The sequence below is a fragment of the Saimiri boliviensis genome, chromosome 12 (genome assembly GCF_048565385.1).
Source record: "Saimiri boliviensis isolate mSaiBol1 chromosome 12, mSaiBol1.pri, whole genome shotgun sequence".
Taxonomy (NCBI): domain Eukaryota; kingdom Metazoa; phylum Chordata; class Mammalia; order Primates; family Cebidae; genus Saimiri; species Saimiri boliviensis.
The window spans coordinates 11397826-11423457 of record NC_133460.1 but is presented as its reverse complement, the minus strand read 5'-3'; the positions used below and the strand labels follow the sequence as shown (position 1 = coordinate 11423457).

General features: G+C 47.9%; 1 protein-coding gene across 2 annotated transcripts in view; it reads left to right on the top strand.

Moving 5' to 3' along the window:
- The first annotated feature begins 494 nt into the window (after positions 1-494).
- Positions 495-25632, top strand: part of RAB11FIP3 (RAB11 family interacting protein 3) — a 109715-nt gene continuing 84577 nt past the window's right edge. For both annotated transcript variants that reach the window (XM_010338960.3, XM_003928533.4), the window contains exon 1: positions 495-1559. In XM_010338960.3, coding sequence (XP_010337262.2) covers positions 873-1559 — 687 coding nt within the window. In that variant the 5' untranslated portion in view covers positions 495-872. The remainder of the gene's footprint in view (positions 1560-25632) is intronic.

The following is a 25632-nucleotide window of genomic DNA, read 5'->3' as shown; positions in this document are numbered from 1 at the left end:
TCCACGGGTCCGCGCGGGGCCCGGGCAGGGCCTCGCCCTCTGCGGGGTCTGCGCCCCGCAACTTCTGGAGCACCTGCAACCACCGGGGCCGCGGAGCCAGGCGTGCGCCTCCTCCCGCTTTATCCCGGAAGGGCTCTGCTCCCAGCGGGCTGCGTGCCTTCTCGTCTTTCGCTCGCCGCGCGGTGCCGTTTACTCGTCCACACCGCGCGCAGGTAGCGGTCGCTCCCGCTCGTGGCTGGGCGGCGGGAACGCACCTTGCACGCCCTGACCCAGCGCGCCCCTGTTCGGGGACGTCACGTCACTTCACGCCCGCGCTCACAGCCTCTGAGCAGCTCCACGTCCGGCGCTTGGGAAAACGGCAAAGGCCAGCCAACCCCATGGTGACGGCCGCCGCACTGCCGCGACAGTCCCGGCGCCCGCCTTTATAGCAAACCGCGAGGGGCGGAGCCGGCGCCGCCCGGACGTGCTGACGTCAGGCCCAGCGGAGGGCGGGGCCGGGGCGGCGGTGGAGGCGGCGGCGGCGGCGTTAGTTCTCCGGGTGCCTCCGGCGCTTCAGCCTCCTCAGCCTGCGCCTTAGGCTCCGAGGCCTCCAGTCCCCTCGGCCCCGGGCCCCCGCCGCCCGGCCCCTCGCCGCCCGTCCCAGGCCGCCCCGCCGCCATGGGCCCGCGCCCGCCGCGCCGCCGGGCTGAGGGCAGCTGAGGCGCGGCGCGAAGATGGGCGAGGACGGAGCAGGGCCCGAGCGCCAGCCCCAGCAGCCCGGGCGCCCCGCGCGCGCCCGCCCGCGCCGCCGAGGGGATGCCCGCGCCCGCCGCCGCGCCCTGAGCGCCTTTGTCTGCCGCCCGCGCTCGCCGCACCACTAGCCTCTCGGGAGCATGGCGTCGGCCCCGCCGGCCTCGCCCCCGGGCTCGGCGCCGCCGGGGCCTGACCCTGAGCCTGGCGGGCCGGACTGGCCGGGGGCGGCGCAGCAGCCGGCGCCGGGCCCCGCGGAGCTGCGCCTCAGAGTGCCAGCCGCCGGCCCCGACGCGGAGTCCCCGGGCCGGGGCGAGCCTGCGCCCGGAGCCGCTGCGGATGGCGGGGCGCGCTGGAGCGCCGGGCCGGCCCCGGGGCTGGAGGGGAGCCCGCGGGATCCCGGGCCGCCTGCGCCGCCGCCGCGCGACTCCCCGGGCCCAGGGCCCTGCTTCGAGGCGCCGCTTCCACAGCTCGACCCGTTTTTCTCCTGGACTGAGGAGCCGGAGGAGTGCGGCCCCCCGAGCTGCCCGGAGAGCGCGCCTTTCCGCGTGCAGGGGCGCAGCCGCAGCCACCGGGCCCGGGGCGAGGTCGACCTCTTCCCTCCCTTCCCCGCGCCCACGCCGGGAGAGCTGGCGCTGGAGGACGGTCCCGGGGCCCCGCCGCAGCCCTCGGACCTCGGCCGTGCGCACCCCCTTTCGAGCGAGCCCGCGGCGAGTCAGGAGGACGGCCCCCGCCTCCGAGCCGTGTTCGATGCCCTGGACGGGGATGGGGACGGCTTCGTCCGCATCGAGGACTTCGTCCAGTTTGCCACGGTCTACGGGGCAGAGCAGGTACGGGGTGGCCCGGGCCGGGGCGTGGGAACCGGGCGGGCGCGCCGCTGGCCCGCAGGATTGACGGGGGGACCGGTCGACGCCGCCACTGGAGTCGGGAAAGGCACTGTCAAGACCTGCGGGTCCTGCTTTTTTTTGCTTATTCACCACTTCGGCCCTGGATTTCTGGTTGAATTCGCTGGAGTCCCTCTTCCCCCCTTAAAAGGAGGTTCTATTCTGGGGAGTCAGTTTCTTCCCCTCCCCCCAGCACCTGGTCAGCTGGATCTAACCGAGGTCAGCTCCCGGCCTGGGGACACCCTCCCAGGGACCTGATCCAGATGCCCCTGAACGAACTTCCCTGCGATTCTCCCACCCGAGGGCCCAGATACTTTACTGCTCGGCTGAATCCACCCAACTTCAAGCCGCAGAGGCACCTTGAGATCCTATCGATAGACACCTGTTTGGAGCACAGTTACTTTACTATGTATGGTTAGCATCTTTTCGACTTAGATTTCATCTTTTATTGTTTGGGAGATGGTGAATGCTTGTAAAAGGTCCTGAAATTAAATATTTTCACTTTGGTGCCTTTGGGGTGGAAGGGAATGAGCCTCCAAGCTCGTGTGTGAAATGCTCGGTGGCAAATACAGAAGTCTAGCAGAACATCATTAGGGCCACCTCCATTCTCGAAAGAGAGGTGAAATGCATGGACAGGCACCATGCACAGTACGGTGTGCCAGGGGTCCACACGGTCCTCAGAGCGCCTGCTCTTGGGGGGAAGGTGGGCCCCAAGATGGAGTCGTTTACGTCTACCTCAGCACTTAAACTTTAAGTGGAGGTTAACAGCAGGGCTGTGTGTGTTCTGCCAATGACCCGGTGGACATCAGATAATACTAGTGTTCACTTGTAAATATTTTACTTAGTAGGAAATCCCTAAGGTGCTGATGTGTCAATTTTTTGTTGACTTTTCACACATGCAGACATCTGCTACGTGGGTGTTCAAGTACAGATGCATGTTTAAGCCAAGAGGTCTGTAAGAAAAGTGGTAAAATTGGCACATTGCTATTTAGGGTGTCAGTCATAACATTAAGAACCTTGATGAGGAATCCATATGCCCCCTGAGCATCCACTGTATCCTTTGAGAGTGTGAAGAACAGAGTCCTGATAACTCAGGGCTCCTTGCCAAGTTCACACTAAGACGGGCAGACAGATGCTGGCAATGCTCACTTGCTTACCTCCGGTTGTGATATTATCAGGATCGGTTTCCATCTAGTCTAATGGGCACTGAAATATGTCACTGATAGTTTCTTGTATGGTCAGCGTCGATGGTGGTTGCTGGTCCAGGTGCTTTCCTGCGTTTCCTTCTTGCCTCTGGGCTGGAGAGCACCTTGAGCTCCCTTGGTTGCTATTGGCTAGTGCGCCCTGTCCTCTCCAGAACATACTTTTGCTTCAGTACAGCAGAGTAGTTAGAGTACCAGGTTTGCTCTTCATTACCGTAACCCAACTCTGATAGAGAGCTTCTGTGAGGCGCAGGTATGTTTCCACTGGATTATCACCGCAGTCCTCTGAGATGGTAACTAGTCAAGCAGGATTCATCCCACTTCACAGGTAAGAAACCCGAAACCCAGAAAGGTCAAATAGCTCTCCCAAGTAGAACTAGGTCTTTTGGCTCTGAGGCCTTAGATGGCTCTTCTTAGTTTGGTGGCTCACAATATCCCTATTGTGATATTATTTTATCTTGTTGACTTTTCATACAACTCTTCTTATTCAAGAAACATCTTTTGTCATAACCTCCCTTATTGATCACAGTGGGAAAGCCTTTGGGTTGCTATTTGGGGCTGAGCTTTCTTGTCATCACAAAGTAGAAATGAGTGAGAATTCTTTAGTCTGAGGGCACTTGGTGGAATTTGAAGGTTGGGGACAAGGGCTGGGTGACTTGGCGTTCGGTGAGGATGGGAAAAGTGGAAGGGATTTCTTGTGGCGTTACTCCTTCTGTCTGTTCTTCTGGACGGCTTAGGAAGAAGCAATTCTGGGCATGGTCTGAGTGCCTGGACTTGGGCCTGCTTCCTGGGACAGAGGAGAGCTCTTGATTTCCTCAAGCTAAGTTACTGTTTTGCATCAGGTAATTTACAGGATATAGAAAGGTTGATTTTCATGTTATGTAACCCTGTAGCCATCGCTCAGTTTCAGCAGTCTTGGTTCATCTGTAAACTACCTACTCATTACCCCTAGATGATTTCTGTTTTTTTTTTTTTTTTTTTTTTTTTTTTGAGACTGAGTTTTGCCCTTGTTACCCAGGCTGGAGTGCAATGGCGCGATCTCGGCTCACCGCAACCTCCGCCTCCTGGGCTCAGTCAATTCTCCTGCCTCAGCCTCCTGAGTAGCTGGGATTATAGGCACGTGCCACCATGCCCAGCTAATTTTTTGCACTTTTAGTAGAGACGGGGTTTCACCATGTTGACCAGGATGGTCTCGATCTCTCGACCTCGTGATCCACCCGCCTCAGCCTCCCAAAGTGCTGGGATTACAGGCTTGAGCCACCGCGCCCGGCACCCCTAGATGATTTCTTTTTTTTTTTTTTGAGACGGAGTTTCGCTCTTGTTACCCGGGCTTGAGCCACTGCACCCGGCCGCACCCCTAGGTGATTTCTGAGGCAGATTCCTGACATTATTATTATTATTATTATTATTTTTTTTTTTTTTTTTTGAGACGGAGTTTTGCTCTTGTTACCCAGGCTGGAGTGCAATGGCACGATCTTGGCTCACCGCAACCTCCGCCTCCTGGGTTCAGGCAATTCTCCTGCCTCAGCCTCCTGAGTAGCTGGGATTACAGGCACGCACCACCATGCCCAGCTAATTTTTTGTATTTTTAGTAGAGACGGGGTTTCACCATGTTGACCAGGATGGTCTCGATCTCTTGACCTCGTGATCCACCCGCCTCGGCCTCCCAAAGTGCTGGAATTACAGGCTTGAGCCACCGCGCCCGGCCAGATTCCTGACATTATATCATTTCTTCCATAAATGTTTCAGTATACATTTCCAAAAGATAACCATTTTTTTTTTTTTTTTCATTTGAGAACAAGAGTGCTGTGTTGCCCAGGCTGGAGTGCAGTAGCGCGATCTCTGCTTCGGCTCACTGCAGCCTCTGCCTCCCAGGTTCGAGAAATTCTCTGCCTCAGCCTCCCAAGTAGCTGGGACTGCAGGTGCCCACCACTGCGCCTGGCTAATTTTTGTGTTTTTAGTAGAGATGGAGTTTCACCATCTTGGCCAGTCTGGTCTTGAACTCCTGAGCTGGTGATCCACCTCCCTCGGCCTCCCAAAGTGCTGGGATTACAGGCATGAGGCACTGCGCCCCGCCAAGATAACAATTCTTTTTATTTATTTATTTTTATTCTTTTTTTTTTTTTAGTGCTAAACAATTCTTTTAAAAACATTAATGATTTTTGCCGGGCGCGGTGGCTCAAGCCTGTAATCCCAGCACTTTGGGAGGCCGAGGCAGGTGAATCACGAGGTCAAGAGATCGAGACCATCCTGGTCAACATGGTGAAACCCCGTCTCTACTAAAAATACAAAAATTAGCAGGGCATGGTGGCGCGTGCCTATAATCCCAGCTACTCAGGAGGCTGAGGCAGGAGAATTGCCTGAACCCAGGAGGCGGAGGTTGCGGTGAGCCGAGATCGCGCCATTGCACTCCAGCCTGGGTAACAAGAGCGAAACTCCGTCTCAAAAAAAGAAGAGAAACATTAATGATTTTTTAAAAACCCTGCAACAGTTCAAATAACTGGATAATAACAATAAGATCATAAGTTTTTGTACTTTCCACCTTGAGATTTCGACAGACTGAGCACATGAGACTCTTAGACAAGTCACATTACTGTCTTCATGATAACTAGATTATCTTATTTTATATATATATATATATATATATATATTTTTTTTTTTTTTTTTTTTTTTTTGAGGTGGAGACTTGTTTGCTCTGTCATGCAGGCTGGAGTGCAATGGCACGATGTTGGCTGACTGCAACCTCTGCCTCCCTGGTTCAAGTGATTCTTCTGCCTCAGCCTCCTGCGTAGCTGGGATTACAGCCACCCTCCACTACACCCAGCTGCCTTTTGTATTTTTAGTAGGACGGGGTTTCACTATGTTGGCCAAGCTGGTCTCATAAACCCCTGAGCTCAGGTGATGCACCTGCTTTAGCCTCCCAAAGTGCTGGTATTACAGGCATGAGCCACCTCATCCAGCCAATTATCTTAATTTTTATCAAATTTTCAGAGGTAGCATATTCAATGTCTTCTATGTAATCTGTTTATGAAGGTAGCATTTTAAATTATTTAAATGGCTTGAATTTTTTTTTTTTTTTTTTGAGACGGAGTTTCGCTCTTGTTACCCAGGCTGGAGTGCAATGGCGCGATCTCGGCTCACTGCAACCTCCGCCTCCTGGGTTCAGGCAATTCTCCTGCCTCAGCCTCCTGAGTAGCTGGGATTATAGGCACGCGCCACCATGCCCAGCTAATTTTTTGTATTTTTAGTAGAGATGGGGTTTCACCATGTTGACCAGGTTGGTCTCGATCTCTCGACCTTGTGATCCACCCGCCTCGGCCTCCCAAAGTGCTGGGATTACAGACTTGAGCCACCGCGCCCGGCCAAATGGCTTGAATTTTTAATAGGAGCAGCTCCTGTTTATGATATAGATGGCTTTTGTGTCCCTCTTTAGCAATGTCATGGTGTGTTTGGATCTAATTACATCATCTGGTGATAGATCAGGTGTGGTGTAGTGTAACAGTGTTATGTTAGCAGGAATCAGCAGATGAAAGGAGTAAGTGGAGCTTTCTGGTTTTATCTTCTTGAAACAGGAATTTATAGTCAGACATGTCCAGGAATTAGGTGTGAAGCTGGAATAGGTGCTTTTTAAGGCTTACACTATCTCTGGAGATTGATGTGACCCCTTCATACTGAGAGGACTGATGCTTTCGTGTTTACTACCACCCATCCCCATTGTGAAGCAGACATTGTAAAATAAATTCTAAGAGTGTTGTGAGAAAAGATTACTGTTTTTTTTTTTTTTAAGATTATGACTTTACGTGTTATTTTTACAGTCACTTAAGCATTTCTATTTTAATAGTCACTGATTCTTTTCAGAGAATGTCCTTCAGTAACCTTGGTAAGCGTTGTCTGTCTTCAGTACTTGCAGATCTATGCTCAGATCTCCCTACCTTTTTTTTTTTTTTTTTTTTTTTTTGGAGACAGAGTCTCACTCTGTTGCCAGGCGCCAGGCAGCAGTGCAATGGTGAGATCTCGGCTCACTGCAACCTCCGCCTCCTGGGTTCAAGCAGTTCTCCTGACTCAGCCTCCTGAGTAGCTGGGACTACAGGCGTGCGCCACCACCCCCTGCTAATTTTTGTATTTTTAGTGGAGATGGGGTTTCACCATGTTGGCCAGGAAGGTCTCGATCTCTTGACCTCATGATCCACCCACCTCAGCCTTCCAAAATGCTGGGATTACAGGCGTGAGCCACTGCGCCCAGCCTTTTTTTTTTTTTTTTGAGACAGAGTCTTGCTCTGTCACCAGGCACCAGGCTGGAGTGTAGTGGCATGATCTTGGCTCACTGCAGCTTCCACCTCCTGGGTCCAAGCAGTTCTCCTGCCTCAGCCTCCCAAGTAGCTGGGACTACAAGTGCGCTCCACGACACCCAGCTGAGTTTTGTATTTTTTTGTTAGAGACGGGGTTTCACCATGTTGACCAGGATGGTGTCACTCTCTTGACCTCGTGATCCGCCTGCCTCAGCCTCCCAAAGTGCTGGGATTATAGGCATGAGCCACCACGCCCGGCCACTTTTAAAATTTCTGTACCTCTACTGTTGGCAGTGGGAAGTTCCTAGGGATATTTGACTGCCCCTTTTTTGTTTCTTTGTTTTGAGGCAGGATCTTACTCTGTCTCCCGGTCTGGAGTGCAGTGGCCAGATCTCAGCTCACTGTAACCTCCACTTCCTAGGCTCAAGAGATCATCCTGTCTTAGCCCCTGAGCAGCTGGGACTGCAGGCGCACATGACCATGCTCCATTAATTAAAAAAATCATTTTTGAGCCGGGCATGGTGGCTCATGCCTGTAATCCCAGCACTGTGGGAGGCCGAGGTGGGTGGATCAAGAGGTCGAGAGATCGAGACCATCCTGGTCAACATGGTGAAACCCCATCTCTACTACTAAAAAAATACAAAAAAATTAGCTGAGCATGGTGGCACGTGCCTGTAATCCCAGCTACTCAGGAGGCTGAGGCAGGAGAATTTCTGAACCCAGGAGGCGGAGGTTGCGGTGAGCGCCATTGCACTCCAGCCTGGGTAACAAGAGCGAAACTCCGTCTCAAAAAAAAAAAAAAGAAAGAAAGAAGGGCTGGGCATGGTGTCTCACACCTGTAATCCCAACACTTTGGGAGGCCAAGGCAGGTGGATCACGAGGTCAAGAGATCAAGAACATCCTGGCCAACATGTTGAAACCCTGTCTCTACTAAAAATATAAAAATTAGCTGGACGCACACCTGTAGTCCCAGCTACTCAGGAGGCTGAGGCAGGAAAATCACTTGAACCCAGGAGGCGGAGGTTGCAGTGAGCTAAGATCATGCCACTGCACTCCAGCCTGGTGATCTCGGCTCATTGCAACCTCCACCTCCCGGGTTCAAGAGATTCTCCTGTCTCAGCCTCCTGAGTAGCTGTGATTACAGGCATGCGCCGCCATGCCTAGCTAATTTTTTGTATTTTTAGTAGAGACGTGTGCCATCATGCCCAGCTAATTTTATGTGTTTTTAGTAGAGACAGGGTATCACCATGTTTGCCAGGCTCGTCTGGAACTCCTGAGCTTGTGGTCTATCTGCCTTGACCTCTCAAAGTGCTGGGATTATAGGTGTGAGCCACTGTGCTGGGCATTTTTTTTTTTTTTTTTTTTTCCCGAGACAAGAATCTCACTCTGTTGCCTAAGCTGGAGTGCAATGGCATGATCTTAGCTCACTGCAACCTCCGCCTCCCAGGTTCAAGCGATTCTCCTGCCTCAGCCTCCCAAGTAGCTGGGATTACAGGTACCTGCCACCATGCCCACCTAAATTTTTGGATTTTTAGTAGAGGCCGGGTTTCACCATCTTGGCCAGGTTGGTCTTAAGCTCCTGACCTTGTGATCCACCTGCCTCGGCCTCCCAAAGTGCTGGAATTACTAACATGAACCTCTGTGCCCTGCACCTTTATTTTGTTTATTTATTTATTTATTTATTTTTGAGACGGAGTTTCGCTCTTGTTATCCAGGCTGGAGTGCAATGGCGCGATCTCGGCTCACCGCAACCTCCGCCTCCTGGGTTCAGGTAATTCTCCTGCCTCAGCCTCCTGAGTAGCTGGGATTACAGGCACGTGTCACCATGCCCAGCTAATGTTTTGTATTTTTAGTAGAGACGGGGTTTCACCATGTTGACCAGGATGGTCTCGATCTCTTGACCTCGTGATCCACCCGCCTCGGCCTCCCAAAGTGCTAGGATTACAGGCTTGAGCCACCGCACCTGGCCTTTGTTTATTTATTTATTTATTTATTTATTTTTTCTGAGACGGAGTTTCACTCTTGTTACCCAGGCTGGAGTGCAATGGCGTGATCTCGGCTTACCGCAACCTCTGCCTCCTGGGTTCAGGCAATTCTCCTGTCCTAGCCTCCTGAGTAGCTGGGACTACAGGCACGCGCCACCATGCCCAGCTGATTTTTTGTATTTTTAGTAGAGACGGGGTTTCACCACGTTGACCAGGATGGTCTTGATTTCTTGACCTCGTGATATACCCGCCTCAGCCTCCCAAAGTGCTGGGATTACAGATGTGAGCCACCACGCTTGGCTGTTTGTTTGTTTTTTTAAGACAGTCTTGCTTTGTGGCCCAGGCTGGAGTGCATTGGTGCCATCTTGGCTCACTGCAACCTCTGCCTCCTGGGTTCAAGCAATTCTCCTGCCTCACACTTCCTCAGCTACTTAGCTGGGATTACAGGTACACACCACTACTCCAGCTAATTTTTTTTTTTTTTTTTTTTGAGACGGAGTTTCGCTCTTGTTACCCAGGCTGGAGTGCAATGGCGCGATCTCGGCTCACCGCAACCTCCGCCTCCTGGGTTCAGGCAATTCTCCTGCCTCAGCCTCCCGAGTAGCTGGGATTACAGGCATGCACCACCGTGCCCAGCTAATTTTTTGTATTTTTAGTAGAGACGGGGTTTCACCATGTTGACCAGGATGGTCTCGATCTCTCGACCTTGTGATCCACCCGCCTCGGCCTCCCAAAGTGCTGGGATTACAGGCTTGAGCCACCGCGCCCGGCCCACTAATTTTTTGTATATTTAGTAGAGACAGGGTTTTGTCATGTTGGTCAAGCTGGTCTTGAAACTCTTTTTTTTTTTTTGAGATGGTCTCGATCTTCCACCCAGGCTCGAGTGTAGTGGTGCAATCTCAGCTCATTTTAACCTTCGCCTCCTGGGTTCAAGCAATTCTTCTGCCTCAGCCTCCTGAGTAACTGGGATTATAGTCGCGTCCCACCATGCTCAGCTAATTTTTTGTATTTTTGGTAGAGACAGGGTTTCACAGTGTTAGCCAGGATGGTCTTGATTTCCTGACCTCATGATTGACTGGTCTCTGCCTCCCAAAGTGCTGGGATTATAGGTATGAGCCACCATGTCTGGCCTGACCTGTTTTTTTTACTTTTTTTTTTTTTTTTTTTTTAGCCGGAGTCTCACTTTGTTACCAGGCTGGAGTGCAGTGGCATGATCTTAGCTCACTGCAACCTCCGCCTCCTGGGTTCAAGTGATTTTCCTGCCTCAGCCTCCTGAGTAGCTGGGACTACAGGTGTGCGTCCAGCTAATTTTTATATTTTTAGTAGAGACAGGGTTTCAACATGTTGGCCAGGATGTTCTTGATCTCTTGACCTCGTGATCCACCTGCCTTGGCCTCCCAAAGTGTTGGGATTACAGGTGTGAGACACCATGCCCAGCCCTTCTTTCTTTCTTTTTTTTTTTTTTTTTGAGACGGAGTTTCGCTCTTGTTACCCAGGCTGGAGTGCAATGGCGCGATCTTGGCTCACCGCAACCTCCGCCTCCTGGGTTCAGAAATTCTCCTGCCTCAGCCTCCGGAGTAGCTGGGATTAACAGGCATGCGCCACCATGCCCAGCTAATTTTTTGTATTTTTAGTAGAGACGGGGTTTCACTTTGTTGACCAGGATGGTCTCGATCTCTTGACCTCGTGATCCACCCACCTCGGCCTCTCAAAGTGCTGGGATTACAGGCGTGAGCCACTGCGCCCAGCCCCCTATTTCTTTTTAACTGATAGAAATCTTTGTACATATTCATGAGATAGGTTCACGTGATATTTTGTTTCAGGTGTACACTGTAGTGATCAAGTTGGGATATCTGTCACTTCTATATCTTCTATATCAATTTTATATATTGGGAAAGTTTCTAGTCCCTTCTTCTAGCTATTTTGAAATATACAATATATTGTTAAATTTAGTCACTCTACTCTGCTACCGAACATTAGAACTTACTTGTTCTATCTCATTGTATGTTTGTAGCCATTAATTGGCCTCTCTTTACCCTCCCTGATCCCTTTCCCAGCCTCTGGTATCTATCATTCTATTTTCTACCTCCATGAGATCCACTTTTTTTAGCTCTCACATAAGAGTGAAAATATGCGATATTTGTGTTTCTCAGCCTGGCTTATTTGACTTTTGACTTAACATAAGGACCTCAGTTTCCTTTCATGTTGCTGCAAATGACATGATTTCACTTTTTTTTTTTTTGAGACGGAGTTTCGCTCTTGTTACCCAGGCTGGAGTGCAATGGCGCGATCTCGGCTCACCGCAACCTCCGCCTCCTGGGTTCAGGTAATTCTCCTGCCTCAGCCTCCTGAGTAGCTGGGATTACGGGCACGCGCCACCATGCCCAGCTAATTTTTTGTATTTTTAGTAGAGACGGGGTTTCACCATGTTGACCAGGATGGTCTCGATCTCTCGACCTCGTGATCCACCCGCCTCGGCCTCCCAAAGTGCTGGGATTACAGGCTTGAGCCACCGCGCCCGGCCATGATTTCACTTTTTTACATGACTAAATAGTATGTCATTCTGTATATATATCGTATTTTCTTTATCCATTCAACTGTTGGTGGACACTTAGATTGATTCCATATCTTTGCTATCATGAGTAGGGCTGCAGTAAACATGGGATGTAGGCATCCCTTTGGTATATGGATTTCCTTTCCTTTGGATAAATCTCAGTAATGGGATTGCTGGATTATATACCTAAATTTTTTGAAATTGATGGTCTTCTGATATCAGGTATATACTTCATTTACTTATTTTTTAAAAAACATTATTTTTTATTTTTTGAAACAGTTCTGCTATTGTTACCCAGGCTGGAGTACAATGGCGAGCGCTCAGGTTATCGCAACTTCCCCCTCTTGGGTTCAAGTGATAGTCCTGTCCCAGCCACCCGAGTAGCTAGGGTTACAAGCATGTACCACCTCACCTGGCTAATTTTTTGTATTTTCAGTAGAGACAAGGTTTCACTATGTTGTCCAGGCTGGTCTTAAACTCCTGACCTCAAGTGATCTGCCCGCCTTGGCCTCCCGAAGTGCTGGGATTACAGGCATAAGCCACTGAGCCCGGCCAGGCATATACATTATTTATTTTTTCAATATAGGGTCTCACTCTGTTGCTCAGGCTGGAGTGCAGTAGTGCAATCACTGCTCACTGCAGCTTTGACCTCCCAGGTGATCCTCCCCATCTCAGCCTCCCAGGTAGCTGGGACTCTAGTTGTGTGCTACCATGCCTGGCTAATTTTTCTATTTTTTGTAGAGACAGGATTTTGTCATGTTCATCTGCCAACTCCTCTGCTCAAGCGATCTTCCCAACTTGGTTTCCCAAAGTTCTGGGATTACAGACGTGAGGCACTGGCCTGGAAGGTGTATACTTTAATGGATACGTCAAGTTTACTTGTTTCCAAGAAGATTCAGAATTGTGAAGAATGGCTGGACGCAGTGGTTACGCCTTTAATCCCAGCACTTTGGGAGGCCAGGGTGGGCAGATCACCTAGGTCAGGAGTTAGCCAACATGGCAAAACCTAAACTCTACTCTCTCTCTTTAAAAAAAAAAAAATTTTTTTTTTTTTTAATAAAAAAAGTGGGGTTTCACCATGATAGCCAGGCTGGTTTTGAACTCCTGACCTCAGGTGATCCACCCACCTTGGCCTCCCAAAGTGCTAGGATTACAGCCATGTGAGCCACCATGCCTGGCCTAAACTCTACTCTCTATTAAAAATACAAAGATTAGCCAGGCCTGATGGCAGGTGCCTGTCATCCCAGCGACTTGGGACGCTGAAGTAGGAGAATCGTTTGAACCCAGGAGGCGGAGGTTGCAGTGAACCGAGTTTGCAACACTGCACTCCAGCTTGGGCGACAAGAGCAAAACTCCATTAAAAAAAATTATTTGGGCCGGGCGCGGTGGCTCAAGCCTGTAATCCCAGCACTTCTGGAGGCCGAGGCGGGTGGATCACAAGGTCGAGAGATCGAGACCATCCTGGTCAACATGGTGAAACCCCGTCTCTACTAGAGATCCTAAACTACAATAGTCCTTAATGATTTTTTTTTAGCCGGGCATGGTGGCTCAAGCCTGTAATCCCAGCACTTCGGGAGGCCGAGGCGGGTGGATCAAGAGGTCGAGAGATCGAGACCATCCTGGTCTACATGGTGAAACCCCGTCTCTACTACAAATACAAAAAATTAGCTGGGAATGGTGGCGCGTGCCTGTAATCCCAGCTACCCAGGAGGCTGAGGCAGGAGAATTACCTGAACCCAGGCGGCGGAGGTTGCGGTGAGCCGAGATCGCGCCATTGCACTCCACCCTGGGTAACAAGAGTGAAACTCAGTCTGGGAAAAAAAAAAAAAATCATTACACTCTGTAGAAATAAAAAAATGTAGAACTGGGCTTGGTGGCTCACGCCTTTAATCTCTGCACTTTGGGAGGCTGAGTCGGGTGGATCATGAGGTCAAGAGATTGAGACCAACCCAGCCAACGTTGTGAAACCCCGTCTCTACTAAAAATAGAAAAATTAGCTGGATATGGTGGTATGCGCCTGTAGTCCCAGCTACTTAGGAGGCTGAGGCAAGAGAAGCACTTAAACCCGGGAGGTGGAGATTGCAGTGAGATGAGATTGTGCCACTACACTCCAGCCTGGTAACAGAGTGAGACTCTGTCTCCAAAAAAAAAAAAAAAAAAGCACTAAAGATAAAATATTTACATATTTTGACTCCATTAAGGTATATACAAAATACATCTAAAGAAACTTGGGGAGCCGGGCGCGGTGGCTCAAGCCTGTAATCCCAGCACTTTGGGAGGCCGAGGCGGGTGGATCACGAGGTCGAGAGATCGAGACCATCCTGGTCAACATAGTGAAACCCCATCTCTACTAAAAAAATACAAAAAATTAGCTGGGCATGGTGGCACATGCCTGTAATCCCAGCTACTCAGGAGGCTGAGGCAGGAGAATTGCCTGAACCCAGGAGGCGGAGGTTGCGGTGAGCCAAGATCGCGCCATTGCACTCCAGCCTGGGTAACAAGAGCGAAACTCCGTCTCAAAAAAAAAAAAAAAAAGAAACTTGGGGCCGGGTGCGGTGGCTCACGCCTGTTATCTTAGCACTTTGGGAGGCTGAGGTAGGCTGATCACCTGGGGTCAGGAGTTTGAGAGCAGCCTGACCAACATGGAGAATCCCCATCTCTACTAAGAATTCAAAATTAGCTGGGTGTGGTGACACATACCTATAATTAATTCCAGTTACTTGGGAGGCTGAGGCAGCAGAATCAGCTGAACCTGGGAGTCAGAGGTTTTGGTGAGCCGAGATCACGCCATTACATTCTAGCCTGGGCAAAAAGAGTGAAACGTCATCTCAATTAAAAAAAAAAAAGGAAATTTGGATTTTGTAGTAAATGAAAGAACTTGATAGAACATTGAATTAGCATATGTAGATGCTTTATGAAGATGGGCTATTTTTACTGATATTTGAAAAAATGCATATTAGAAATTGTAGAGGGGAAAAATGCTTGTAATCCTTTTTCATATATATATATGTGTGTGTGTGTGTGTGTGTGTGTATATATATATATATATATATATATATATATATTTTTTTTTTTTTTTTTTTTTTTTTTTTTTAGGAAATGGGATCTCACTTTGTCATCCAGGCTGGAGAGCAGTGGTGTGATCATGGTTCACTAAAGTCTTGAATTCTTGGGGTGGGTTCAAGGGATTCTCCCCCGCCTTAGCCTCCGGGGGCATGCCCTCATACCCAGCTAATGTTTTTTTAATTTATTTATTTTTGAGACAGGTTCTGGCTATGTTGCCCAGGCTGGAGTGCAGTGGCGTGCTATCCACTCACTGCAAGCTCCACCTCCCAGGTTCAAGAGATCCTCCTGTCTCAGCCTCCTGAGTAGCTGGGACTACAAGTACATGCCAGCATGCCCAGGTAACTTTTTTTTTTTTTTTTTTTTTTGAGACGGAGTTTCGCTCTTGTTACCCAGGCTGGAGTGCAATGGTGCGATCTTGGCTCACCGCAACCTCCGCCTCCTGGGTTCAGGCAATTCTCCTGCCTCAGCCTCCTGAGTAGCTGGGATTATAGGCACGCGCCACCATGCCCAGCTAATTTTTTGTGTTTTTAGTAGAGACGGGGTTTCACTATTTTGACCAGGATGGTCTCAATCTATTGACCTCGTGATCCACCCGCCTCGGCCTCCCAAAGTGCTGGGATTACAGGCTTGAGCCACCGCACCTGGCCCAGGTAACTTTTGTATTTTTTGGTACAGACAGGGCTGGGGTTTTGGCATGTTGCCTAGTCTGGTCTCAAATTACTAAGCTCAAGGGATCTGCCCACCTCGACCTCCCAAAGTGCTGGGATTACAGATGTAAGCTACTGCACCAGCCTCATTTTTATATTTTGTAGAGACAAGTTCTCACTATCTTACCCGGGTGAACTGGCCTCAAGCAATTCTTTTATTTTGGCATCCCAAAGTGTTGAGAAATATATTGTTCCAAATAGCTAGAAGGAGGGGTTAGGCGTGGTGGCTGACTCCTATAATCTCAGCTCTTTGGGAGGCCAAGGTGGGCAGGTTGTGAGGTCAGGAGTTCAAGATCACCTGACCAACATGGTGAAACCCTGTCTTTATGAAAATTAGTGGGGCGTGGTGGCGTGTGCCTGTGATCTCAGCTATTCAGGAGGCTGATGCAGAAGAATTGCTTGAACCCGGGAAGTGGAAGTTGCAGTGAGCCAAGATCATACCATTGCACTCCAGCCTGGGCAATAGAACAAGACTCCATCTCAAAAGGAAAAGCTTAGGAGGCTGGGCGCGGTGGCCCATGCCTGTAATCCTAGCACCCTGGGAGGCCGAGGTGGGTGCATCACAAGGTCAGAAGATTGAGATTATCTTGGCTAACAGGGTAAAACCCTGTCTCTGTTAAAAATACAAAAAAAAAAAAAAAGAAAAATTAGCCAGATGTGGTGGCATGCACCTGTAATCTCAGCTACTTGGGAGCTAAGGGAGGAGAATTGCTTGAACCTGGGAGGCAGAGTTTGAAGTGAGCCAAGATCGCGCCACTGCACTCTAGCCTGGGTGACAGAGCTAGACTCTGTCTCAAAAAAGAAAAAAAAGGGCTAGGTGCATTGGTCTGAGGTGGGTGGTTCACCTGAGGTCAGGAGTTCAAGACCAGCCTGACCAATGTGATGAAACCCCATATCTACTAAAAATACAAAAATTAGCCGGGTGTGGTGGCATGCACCTGTAATCCTAGACATTTAGGAAGCTGAGGCAGGAGAATCACTTGAGCCCGGGAGGCAGAGTTTGTAGTGAACTGAGATGGTACTACTGCTCTCTAGTCTGGGCACAGAGTGAGACTCTGTCACACACACAAAAACAAATAAATAAAAAATAAGTAGGTACAGCTTTAATTTTCTGTTGAAATATTTCATCTATCCACCACCTACCCACCCAAACACCCAGCCAGCCATTCACCCATCCATTCACCCATCATCCATCATTCTATCCTTCCATCCTTCCATCCTTTCTTCCATCCTTCCATCCATCCATCCATCCATCCATCCATCCATCTTTCTATCTATGGCTAGTCAAGTGAAGCAGTAGAACTGGAGAAGGACCAAAGAAACCCGTAATTGATTGTGATTAATCAATTGTAAACACCACTGCACCAGGACTAGCTCAACTTGTTTTAGCAAGTTGGTGTTATTCTGGTTACCATCTTGTGTTATTCTTGTGTTTTACTTTTTTTTTTTTTGAGTCGGAGTTTGGTTCTTATTACCCAGGATGGAGTGCAATGGTGTGATCCCGGCTCACCGCGACCTCCGCCTCCTGGGTTCAAGCAATTCTCCTGCCTCAGCCTCCCTGGTAGCTGGGATTACAGGCATGCACCACCATGCCCAGCTAATTTTTTTTTTTTGTGTGTGTGTTTTTAGTAGAGACGGGGTTTCACTATGTTGATCAGCATGGTCTTGATCTCTTGACCTCGTGATCCACCCGCCTCTGCCTCCCAAAGTGCTGGGATTATAGGCGTGAGCCACCGCGCCCGGCCTCTTGTGTTTTTCTTAAGTTTCAAAACAGAGCTCATGTTGAGGCAGTGTCCTCTGTGTGCCACTAAAACAGGCGTCCAAGCTGTCAGTCTTTAAGTCTCCTGATGGATGTGGACCCACAAAATCTGAGACAGGTCTCAATTAATTTAGAATGTTTATTTTTTACCAAGGTTGAGGATGCACGCCAGTGACACAGCCTCAGGAAGTCCTGACCACCTCTGCCCAAGGTGGTCGGGGCACAGCTTGGTTGTATACATTTTAGGGAGACAGAATTCTGACATCAGTCAATATGTGTAAGAAGGACATTGGCTCTATCTGGAAACCTGGGAACTAGAAGCAAAGGCAGGTCACAGATTGGTGAGAAACAAAGGGCTGCATTCCTTTTTTTTTTTTTTTTTTTTTTTTTAAACGGGGCTCCCTCCCTTCAGGGTTACATTCTTTTGAGTTTCTGATTAGCCTTTCCAGAGGAGGCAATCAGACCTGCATTTATCTCATGAGCAGAGTGATGATTTTGAATAGAATGAGAGGCAGGTTTGCCCTAAGCGGTTATTGAATTTTCCCTTTAGCTTAGTGAGTTTGGGGGCCCAAGATAAATATCTTCCTTTCAGCAGGGCAAGCTAAGCACTGGGTTCCCAACAACAGGCCTTGGCTCTGTGCTGCTGCTTTTTCTGCGGAGACATAGTGTGGTCAGGATGCTCTAAATAGGAGACAAACTGAAGGGCCAAGTAACACTTTTTTTGGGGGGCGGGGTGGTTCGTATATACTGTTTCCTCCTAACCATATTTTGAGACAGAGTCTCACTGTGTTACCCAGGCTGGAGTGCAGGGCACGATCTGAGCTCACTGCAGCCCAGTATTAAGTGATCTTTCCAGCTCAGCTTCCCAAGTAGCTAGGATTGCAGGCGTGTGCCATCATGTCTGGCTAATTTTTAAAAGTTTTTGTAGAGATGGGGTTTCTTTGTGTTTCTTAGGCTGGTTTCGAGCTCCTGGGCTCAAGTGATCTGCCCACCTCAGCCTCCCAAAGTGCTGGGATTACAGGCATGAGAACCTAGCCTCAAGTAACATTTTAGCACTAGTAGCTGTAAGCAGAGTGAGCACTCACTGCCCATTAGTTTAAACCATTTTTGCACACAGCTTCTGTATGTGGGTAACTTGAAGTCCTTTTTCTGACTCATGTCTTCAGAAGGATTTAAGGATACACAGTTTCTGGCACTCTGCTTTGCTACTAAATGATCTGTTTTTCTTTTTTTTTGAATAATTTTTTAAAAACAACTTGTACAAAACCTTTCAAAAGATGCCTAGAGCTCGCTGTGTCCACAGGTAATAGTCCTGCCATAATCAAAAGTGAGCTTGCCTGTTTCTACCCTTGTTTTTTTTTTTGAGCTAGTGTTCTGTGGTATTGGGAGCTTATCGTTGTTCATGTCAGAGACTTTTATGATTTATTGTTATTTTTCGTTTCACATAATTTACTCTGATTTCTGTGTAAGCAACTTTACCCAGCTTAAAGCTTAAAAATGAGGTTGTGAAGGATGTGGTACCTGTTGGCTAAGTCTGTTTATAGGTGGTTTATCTGGTTAGACAAGAGGAATTGGTAAGTATATTGTAAAGGCCTTATTGCTGTAGATCATTGGATCATTAGGTCAATAAACAAAACAGGCTAGGCACAGTGGCTTACACTTATAATTCCAACACATTGAGAGGCTGAGGCAGGATGATTGCTGGAGTGCAGAAGTTCAAGACCAGTCTGGGCAACATAGCGAGACCCAGTATCTACAAAAAATTTAAAAATTAGCTGGGTGTTGGCCGGGTGCGGTGGCTCACACCTGTAATCCAAGCACTTTGGAGGCTAAGGCGGGTGTATCACCTGAGGTCAGGAGTTCAAGACCAGCCTGACCAACATGGTGAAACCCCGTTTTTAAAAAAATAGAAAATTAGCTGGGTGTTGACACATGCCTGTGGTCACAGCTATTTGGGAGGCGGAGATAGAAGAAGGACTGCTTGAGCCCAGCCTAGGTGACAGAGTGAGACCTTGACTCAAGAAAGGCCCAAAAAACAAAAAACAGTGTTCTTAGGGACATTTAATCCTTTTTTTTCCCTCAGTAGAGACAGGGTCTTGCTTTGTCACCCAGGCTGGAGTACAGTGGCACGAGCATGGCTCACTGCATCCTCTAACGGGTCTCAAGAGATCTGCTGCCTCAGCCTCCCAAAGTGCTGGTGTTCCAGGAAAGGGGTCCCAGTTCAGACCCCAAGAGATGGTTCTTGGATCTCGTGGGAGAAAGAACTCAGGGCGAGTCCGCAGTGCAAAGTGAAAGTAACTTTATTAAGAAAGTAAAGGAGCCGGGCGCGGTGGCTCAAGCCTGTAATCCCAGCACTTTGGGAGGCCAAGGCGGGTGGATCACGAGGTCGAGAGATCGAGACCATCCTGGTCAACATGGTGAAACCCCATCTCTACTAAAAATAGAAAAATTAGCTGGGCGTGGTGGCGCGTGCCTGTAATCCCAGCTACTAGGGAGGCTGAGGCAGGAGAATTGCTTGAACCCAGGAGGCGGAGGTTGCAGTGAGCCGAGATCGCACCATTGCACTCCAGCCTGGGTAACAAGAGCGAAACTCCGTCTCAAAAAAAAAAAAAAAAGACAGTAAAGGAATGAAAGAGTGGCTACTCCATAGACAGAGCAGCCTCCATAGACATAGACAGGCTGCTGGTTGCCCATTTTTATGGTTATTTCTTGATGATACACTAAACAAGGGGTGGATACAAGCTGCTTCCCCTATTTAGACCGTATAGGTTAACTTCCTCACGTTTCCATGGCATTTGTAAACTGCCATGGCACTGGTGGAAGTGTCGCAGTGAGGATGACCAGAGGTCACGCTTGTCGCCATTTTGGTTTTGGTGGGTTTTGACTGGCTCCTTTACTGCAACCTGTTTTGTCAGCAAGGTCTTTATGACCTGTATTTTGTGCTAACCTCCTATCTCATCCTGTGACTTAGAATGCCTTAACTATCGGGAAATGCAGCCCAGTAGGCTTCAGCCGCATTTTGCCTAGCTCCTATGTAAGAGGTAGTTGCTCTGGTTCACGCGCCTCTGACATTTCCCTGCTCCCTTTTATAAGAGAACCTTAATTGTAAGGGTTACAGAGGGACGAAGATAGTTTCTCTGACTTCTTCAGGCTGAATAGGGGTGATGATATTTCTGCCTATGAGGGTCTTTTGCATTTAGGGTAGTGAGGAGCTTAGCTAGAAAGCGTCTGTATTGGGCTGTGAGTGGTGTCCCATGCCTGTAATCCCAGCAATTTGGGAGGCTAAGATGGGCGAATCACGAAGTCAGGAGATCAAGACCATCCTAGCTAACACGGTGAAACCTCCTCTCTACTAAAAGTACAAAAAATTAGTGGGGTTGGTGACATGTGCCTGTAGTCCCAGCTCCTTAGGAGGCTGAGGCAGGAGAATAGCTTGAATTTGGGAGGCAGAAGTTGTAGTGAGCCGAGATCACACCACTGCACTCCAGCCTGGGCGACAGAGCAAGACTCCATTTCAGAAAAAAAAAAAAAAAGAGGCCGGGTATGGTGGCTCATGCCTGTAATCCAAGCACTTTGGAGGCCAAGACGGGCAGATCACCTGAGGTTGGGAGTTCAAGACCAGCCTGACCAACATGGTGAAACACCTTCTTAAATAAATAAATAAATAAAAATAAAAACCACCATTATGCTAAAGTCCATTTATAACTCATGAGTTTTGACAGAAGGCGATAGATGGAAGATTATTAAGTGTTTAAGAAACATTCAGTAGGCCAGGCGTGGTGGCTCACACCTGTAATCCCAGCACTTTGGGAGGCCAAGGTGAGTGGATCACGAGATCATGAGTTCAAGACCAGCTTGGCCAATATGGTGAAATCCTGTCTGTATTTTAAAAATACAAAAATTAGTTGGGTGTGGTGGCACACACCTGTAGTACCAGCTGCTTGGGAGGCTGAGGCAGGAGAATTGCTTAAACTCGGGAGGCGGAGGTTGCAGTGAGCCGAGATTGCCACTGTACTCCAGCCTGGGCAATAGAGCCAGACTCCATCTCAAAAAGGAAAAAAAAAAAGAAAACATTCAGTAAACTTGTTCTGTTTTCCTACACCAGTACTACAACACTACAACAGCAGTGTATTATACAAGAGTAAAGCAAAATAAGTAAAGTTACTCCAAGTAAACTAAGTTAGAAGGCCTTTCAAGATCTGGGCAACTGTTGGAACTAAGCTGATGTGGCGTTGTTAGGTGATTTTAATGTGCCCGTAATTAAAATACTGATCCAGATTTTTACATTACCCATCCCTCTTGTTTCTTTTGAGCAGTGGTCAGAGGTCACTGGTTGATTTACAGGAATAAGCAGGGTTAGCTTAAATTGCAGAAACAAACTTAAAAGCAACTAATGAGACTCGAATTTAATAACAAGTGTACTATAATTTTTGAAACATGTATGTATTTCTTCAGTTTCCCATTTTTACTAAGGACAAATCATGGTAAGACATTTGCTTTATTACAGTTGCCTGATTATTTGTATAAAGTGCAGCAAAAATAATTGCTTTTCACATAGGCTTTTTTCAGAAATTGGCTTTGATGGAACTCTGTTCAAGAGAAGAAATTTCAGATAAGACTCTTTTTAAGTCTGACCCTGCCGTGGGTTTGTACCCTCAAATACCTGTGAGTTGGATACATTTCTTTCCTCTTAAGGTCCCTAGGTAACTTGTGGCTTCTGGGCCTGCTAGAAAGTGACATTCTTTACTTACCACAGGTCAGAAACCCTCTATGGGGGTTCTTTGTAGGCAAGGCATGAGGCCAGTTCCCCAAGGGGCTTTTATTGGCTCTATAAGTTAAGTTTAACTCCTTAAAGCAAAATATACCATTCCAGTGAAAACCTTGATGAAATGACCAGTTTCTCCAATTGTGTCCTGTTAGAAAAGAAAACAGATTCTTATTGTACTTACGCAAATAACTATAATGCCTTAAGAATATTCACAACTGGTTTCCAAATTCTGGAGAAATTAGAGAGAAACAAGTATGTTTCAAATTTTGTTCAGCAACAGTGTGCTTTACTAAAATGCTACAAGTTGGAAATAGCTCCAAAGGAAAGTTTCCTTGACTCTGAAAAACAAAATAGGATCAGCAACGATTTAAGCAAAATTAAAAAAGATTACTTGGGCCAGGCGGGATGGCTTGAGCCTGTAATCCCAGCACTTTCGGAGGCCGAGGTGGGTAGATCACAAGGTCAGGAGTTTGAGACCAGCCTGGCCAACATGGTGAAACCCTGTCTTTACTAAAAATACACAAATTAGCCAGGTGTGGTAGCGGGCATCTGTAGTCCCAGCTGCTCAGGAAGCTGAGGCAGGAGAATTGCTTGAATGCGGGAGGCAGAGGTTGAAGTGAGCTGAAATCATGCTCCTGTACTCCAGCCTGGGCGATGGAGCAACACTGTATCTCAAGGAAAAAAAAAAAAAAAAAGATTACTTCGGTTTTCCATTGGTTCAGTTAATTCCTCTTTTATTTGATATTCATGAACATTTCAGCTTTTCATGAGCGTTCTGAAAGTTGTTTCCCCTATTCTAATGTTAAAATTGTTAAAGTTACTAGAAACCTGCATTTAAGAGCACCTGTTAGCGTTTTTTCTTTCTTTTTCTTTTTCTTTTTTTTATGAGACAGAGTCTCGCACTGTCATCCAGGCGGAAGTCCAGTGGTGTGATCTCAGCTTACTGCAGCCTCCACCTCCTGGCTTCAAGAGATTTTCTTCGCTCAGCCTCCCGAGTAGCTGGGACTACAGGCATGCACCACCGTGCCTGGCTAATTTTTTGTTTATTTTTTATTAGAGATGGGTTTCACTATGTTGGCCAGGCTGGTGTTGAACTCCTGACCTTATGATCTGACTGCCTTGGTTTCCAAAAGTGCTGGGATTACAGGCATGAGCTACCATGCCCGGCCCACATGCTAGAGTTTTATAGTTGATTATAAACCACCTTCTTTTTTTCTTTCTTTCTTTCTTTTTTTTTTTTGAGACGGAGTTTCGCTCTTGCTACCCAGACTAGAGTGCAATGGTGCAATCTTGGCTCACCGCAACCTCCGCCTCCTGGGTTCAGGCATTTCTCCTGCCTCAGCCTCCTGAGTAGCTGGGGTTACAGGCATGCGCCACCATGCCCAGCTAACTTTTTTTGTACTTTTAGTAGAAACGGGGTTTCACCATGTTGACCAGGATGGTCTCAATCTCTTGACCTCGTGATCCACTCGCCTCGGCCTCCCAAAGTGCTGGGATTACAAGCTTGAGCCACCGCGCCCAGCCTTCTTTCTTTCTTTTTTTAAGAGGAAGTTTTGCTCGTTGCCCAGGCTGGAGTGCAGTGGCGTGAACTTGACTCACAGTAACTTCCACCATCCGGATTCAAGCGATTGTCCTGTCTCAGCCTATCAAGTAGCTTGGATTACAGGCGTGCGCCACCATGACCAGTTAGTTTTGTATTTTTAGTAGAGATGGGGTTTCTCCATGTTGTTCAGGCTGGTCTTGAACTTCCAGCCTCAGGTGATCCGCCTGTCTTGACCTCCCAAAATGTTGGGATTACAGGTATGAACCACTGAGGGTGGCCTGTAAATCACCTTCTTAAGAGAATTAAAACAGAACAACAATTACCTGTGAGTGAAAGAAAGTTTTAAGGCAGTGACTTTTTTTTTTGAGGTGGAGTGTCACTCTGATGCCCAAGCTGGAGTACAGTGACGCAATCTTGGCTCACTGCAACCTCTGATTCCTGGGTTCAAGCAGTTCTCCTGTCTCAGCCTCCCTAGTACCTGGGACTGCAGTCATAACGCCACCACGCCTGGGCAGGTTTTGTATTTTTAGTAGAGATAGGGTTTCACCATATTGGTCAGACTGGTCTTGAATTCCTGACCTCAGGAGATCCACCTGCCTCAGACTCCTGAAGTGCTGAGATTACAGTCATGAGCCACTGCACCTGGCCTATGAATCGCCCTTTAAAGAGGATTAAAACAAGACAATAATTGTCTGTGAATGAAAGGAATTTTTAGGGCAGTGACTATTTTATTTTTTATTTTTTATTTTTTTGAGACGGAGTTTCACTCTTGTTACCCAGGCTGGAGTGCAATGGCGCGATCTCGGCTCACCGCAACCTCCGCCTCCTGGGTTCAGGCAATTCTCCTGCCTCAGCCTCCCGAGTAGCTGGGATTACAGGCACGTGCCACCACGCCCAGCTAATTTTTTGTATTTTTAGTAGAGATGGGGTTTCACCATGTTGACCAGGATGGTCTCGATCTCTCGACCTTGTGATCCACCCGCCTCGGCCTCCCAAAGTGCTGGGATTATAGGCTTGAGCCACCGCACCCGGCCGACTATTTTATTTTTGAGACGGAGTTTTGCTCTGATGCCCAGCCTAGAGTGCAGTGGCGTGATCTCGGCTCACTGCAATCTCCACTTCCCAGGTTCAAGCAATTCTCCTGTCTCAGCCTCCCTAGTAGCTGTGACTACAATCGAACACTACCATGCCTGGGTAAGTTTTGTATGTTTAGTAGAGACGGGGTTTCACTATGTTGGCCAGGTTGGTCTTGAACTCCTGACCTCGTGATCTTAACTGCCTCGTCCTCCCAAAGTGCTGGGATTATATGTGTGAGCCACTGCACCCCGCCAGGGAAGCAACTATTAATGCCACAATTGATAAGGAAATTTGGTTGCTTCTGTGGCACACAATATTTTATATAACAATTATAATTATTAATAACATAGGAATTTCCCATAACATACACCAATAACACATTTATGCAAATATAGTCCAAAGAAAGGAAAACATTTCACAGTTGATTATGTTTACTCTATGATTTTTTTACCAAAGAAGCCAAATTTCACCTTTACATTAATGTACTATGAATGTTAAACCCAATTTTTTTGTTTATTTGTTTGAGGCTGCAGTGCAGTGGTGTGATGTCAGCTCACTGCAACCTCTGCCTTCTGGGTTCAAGAGATTCTTCTATCTCAGCCTCCTGAATAGCTGGGATTACAGGTGCTGCCACCACTCCTGGCTAATTTTCGGTAGAGATGGGGTTTCACCATCTTGGCCAGGCTGGTCTTGAACTCCTGACCTCAGGTGATCCACCCGCTTCGGCCTTCCAAAGTTCTGGGATTACAGGCATAAGCCACTGTGCCCGACCTAAACCCAATTTTTAATAACGTCTTATAGACCTTATATTTAAACCTTATATTAGACCTTAGACCTTATAAACCTTATGTTTACCCAATTTTAATGTTTAACCATAAGGTCAGATTCTTAAAAACCTTTTATAACCCTTTACTTTTTTTGTGGAAGAACAGGTCAGTGCTCTAAGAAAAGCTTGTACTTCTAATCAAGTGTTTACTTTATGGAAAAATTGAATAATACCCTTTTTTTTTTTTTTTTTTTTGAGAAGGAGTTTCGCTCTTGTTACCCAGGCTGGAGTGCAATGGCGCGA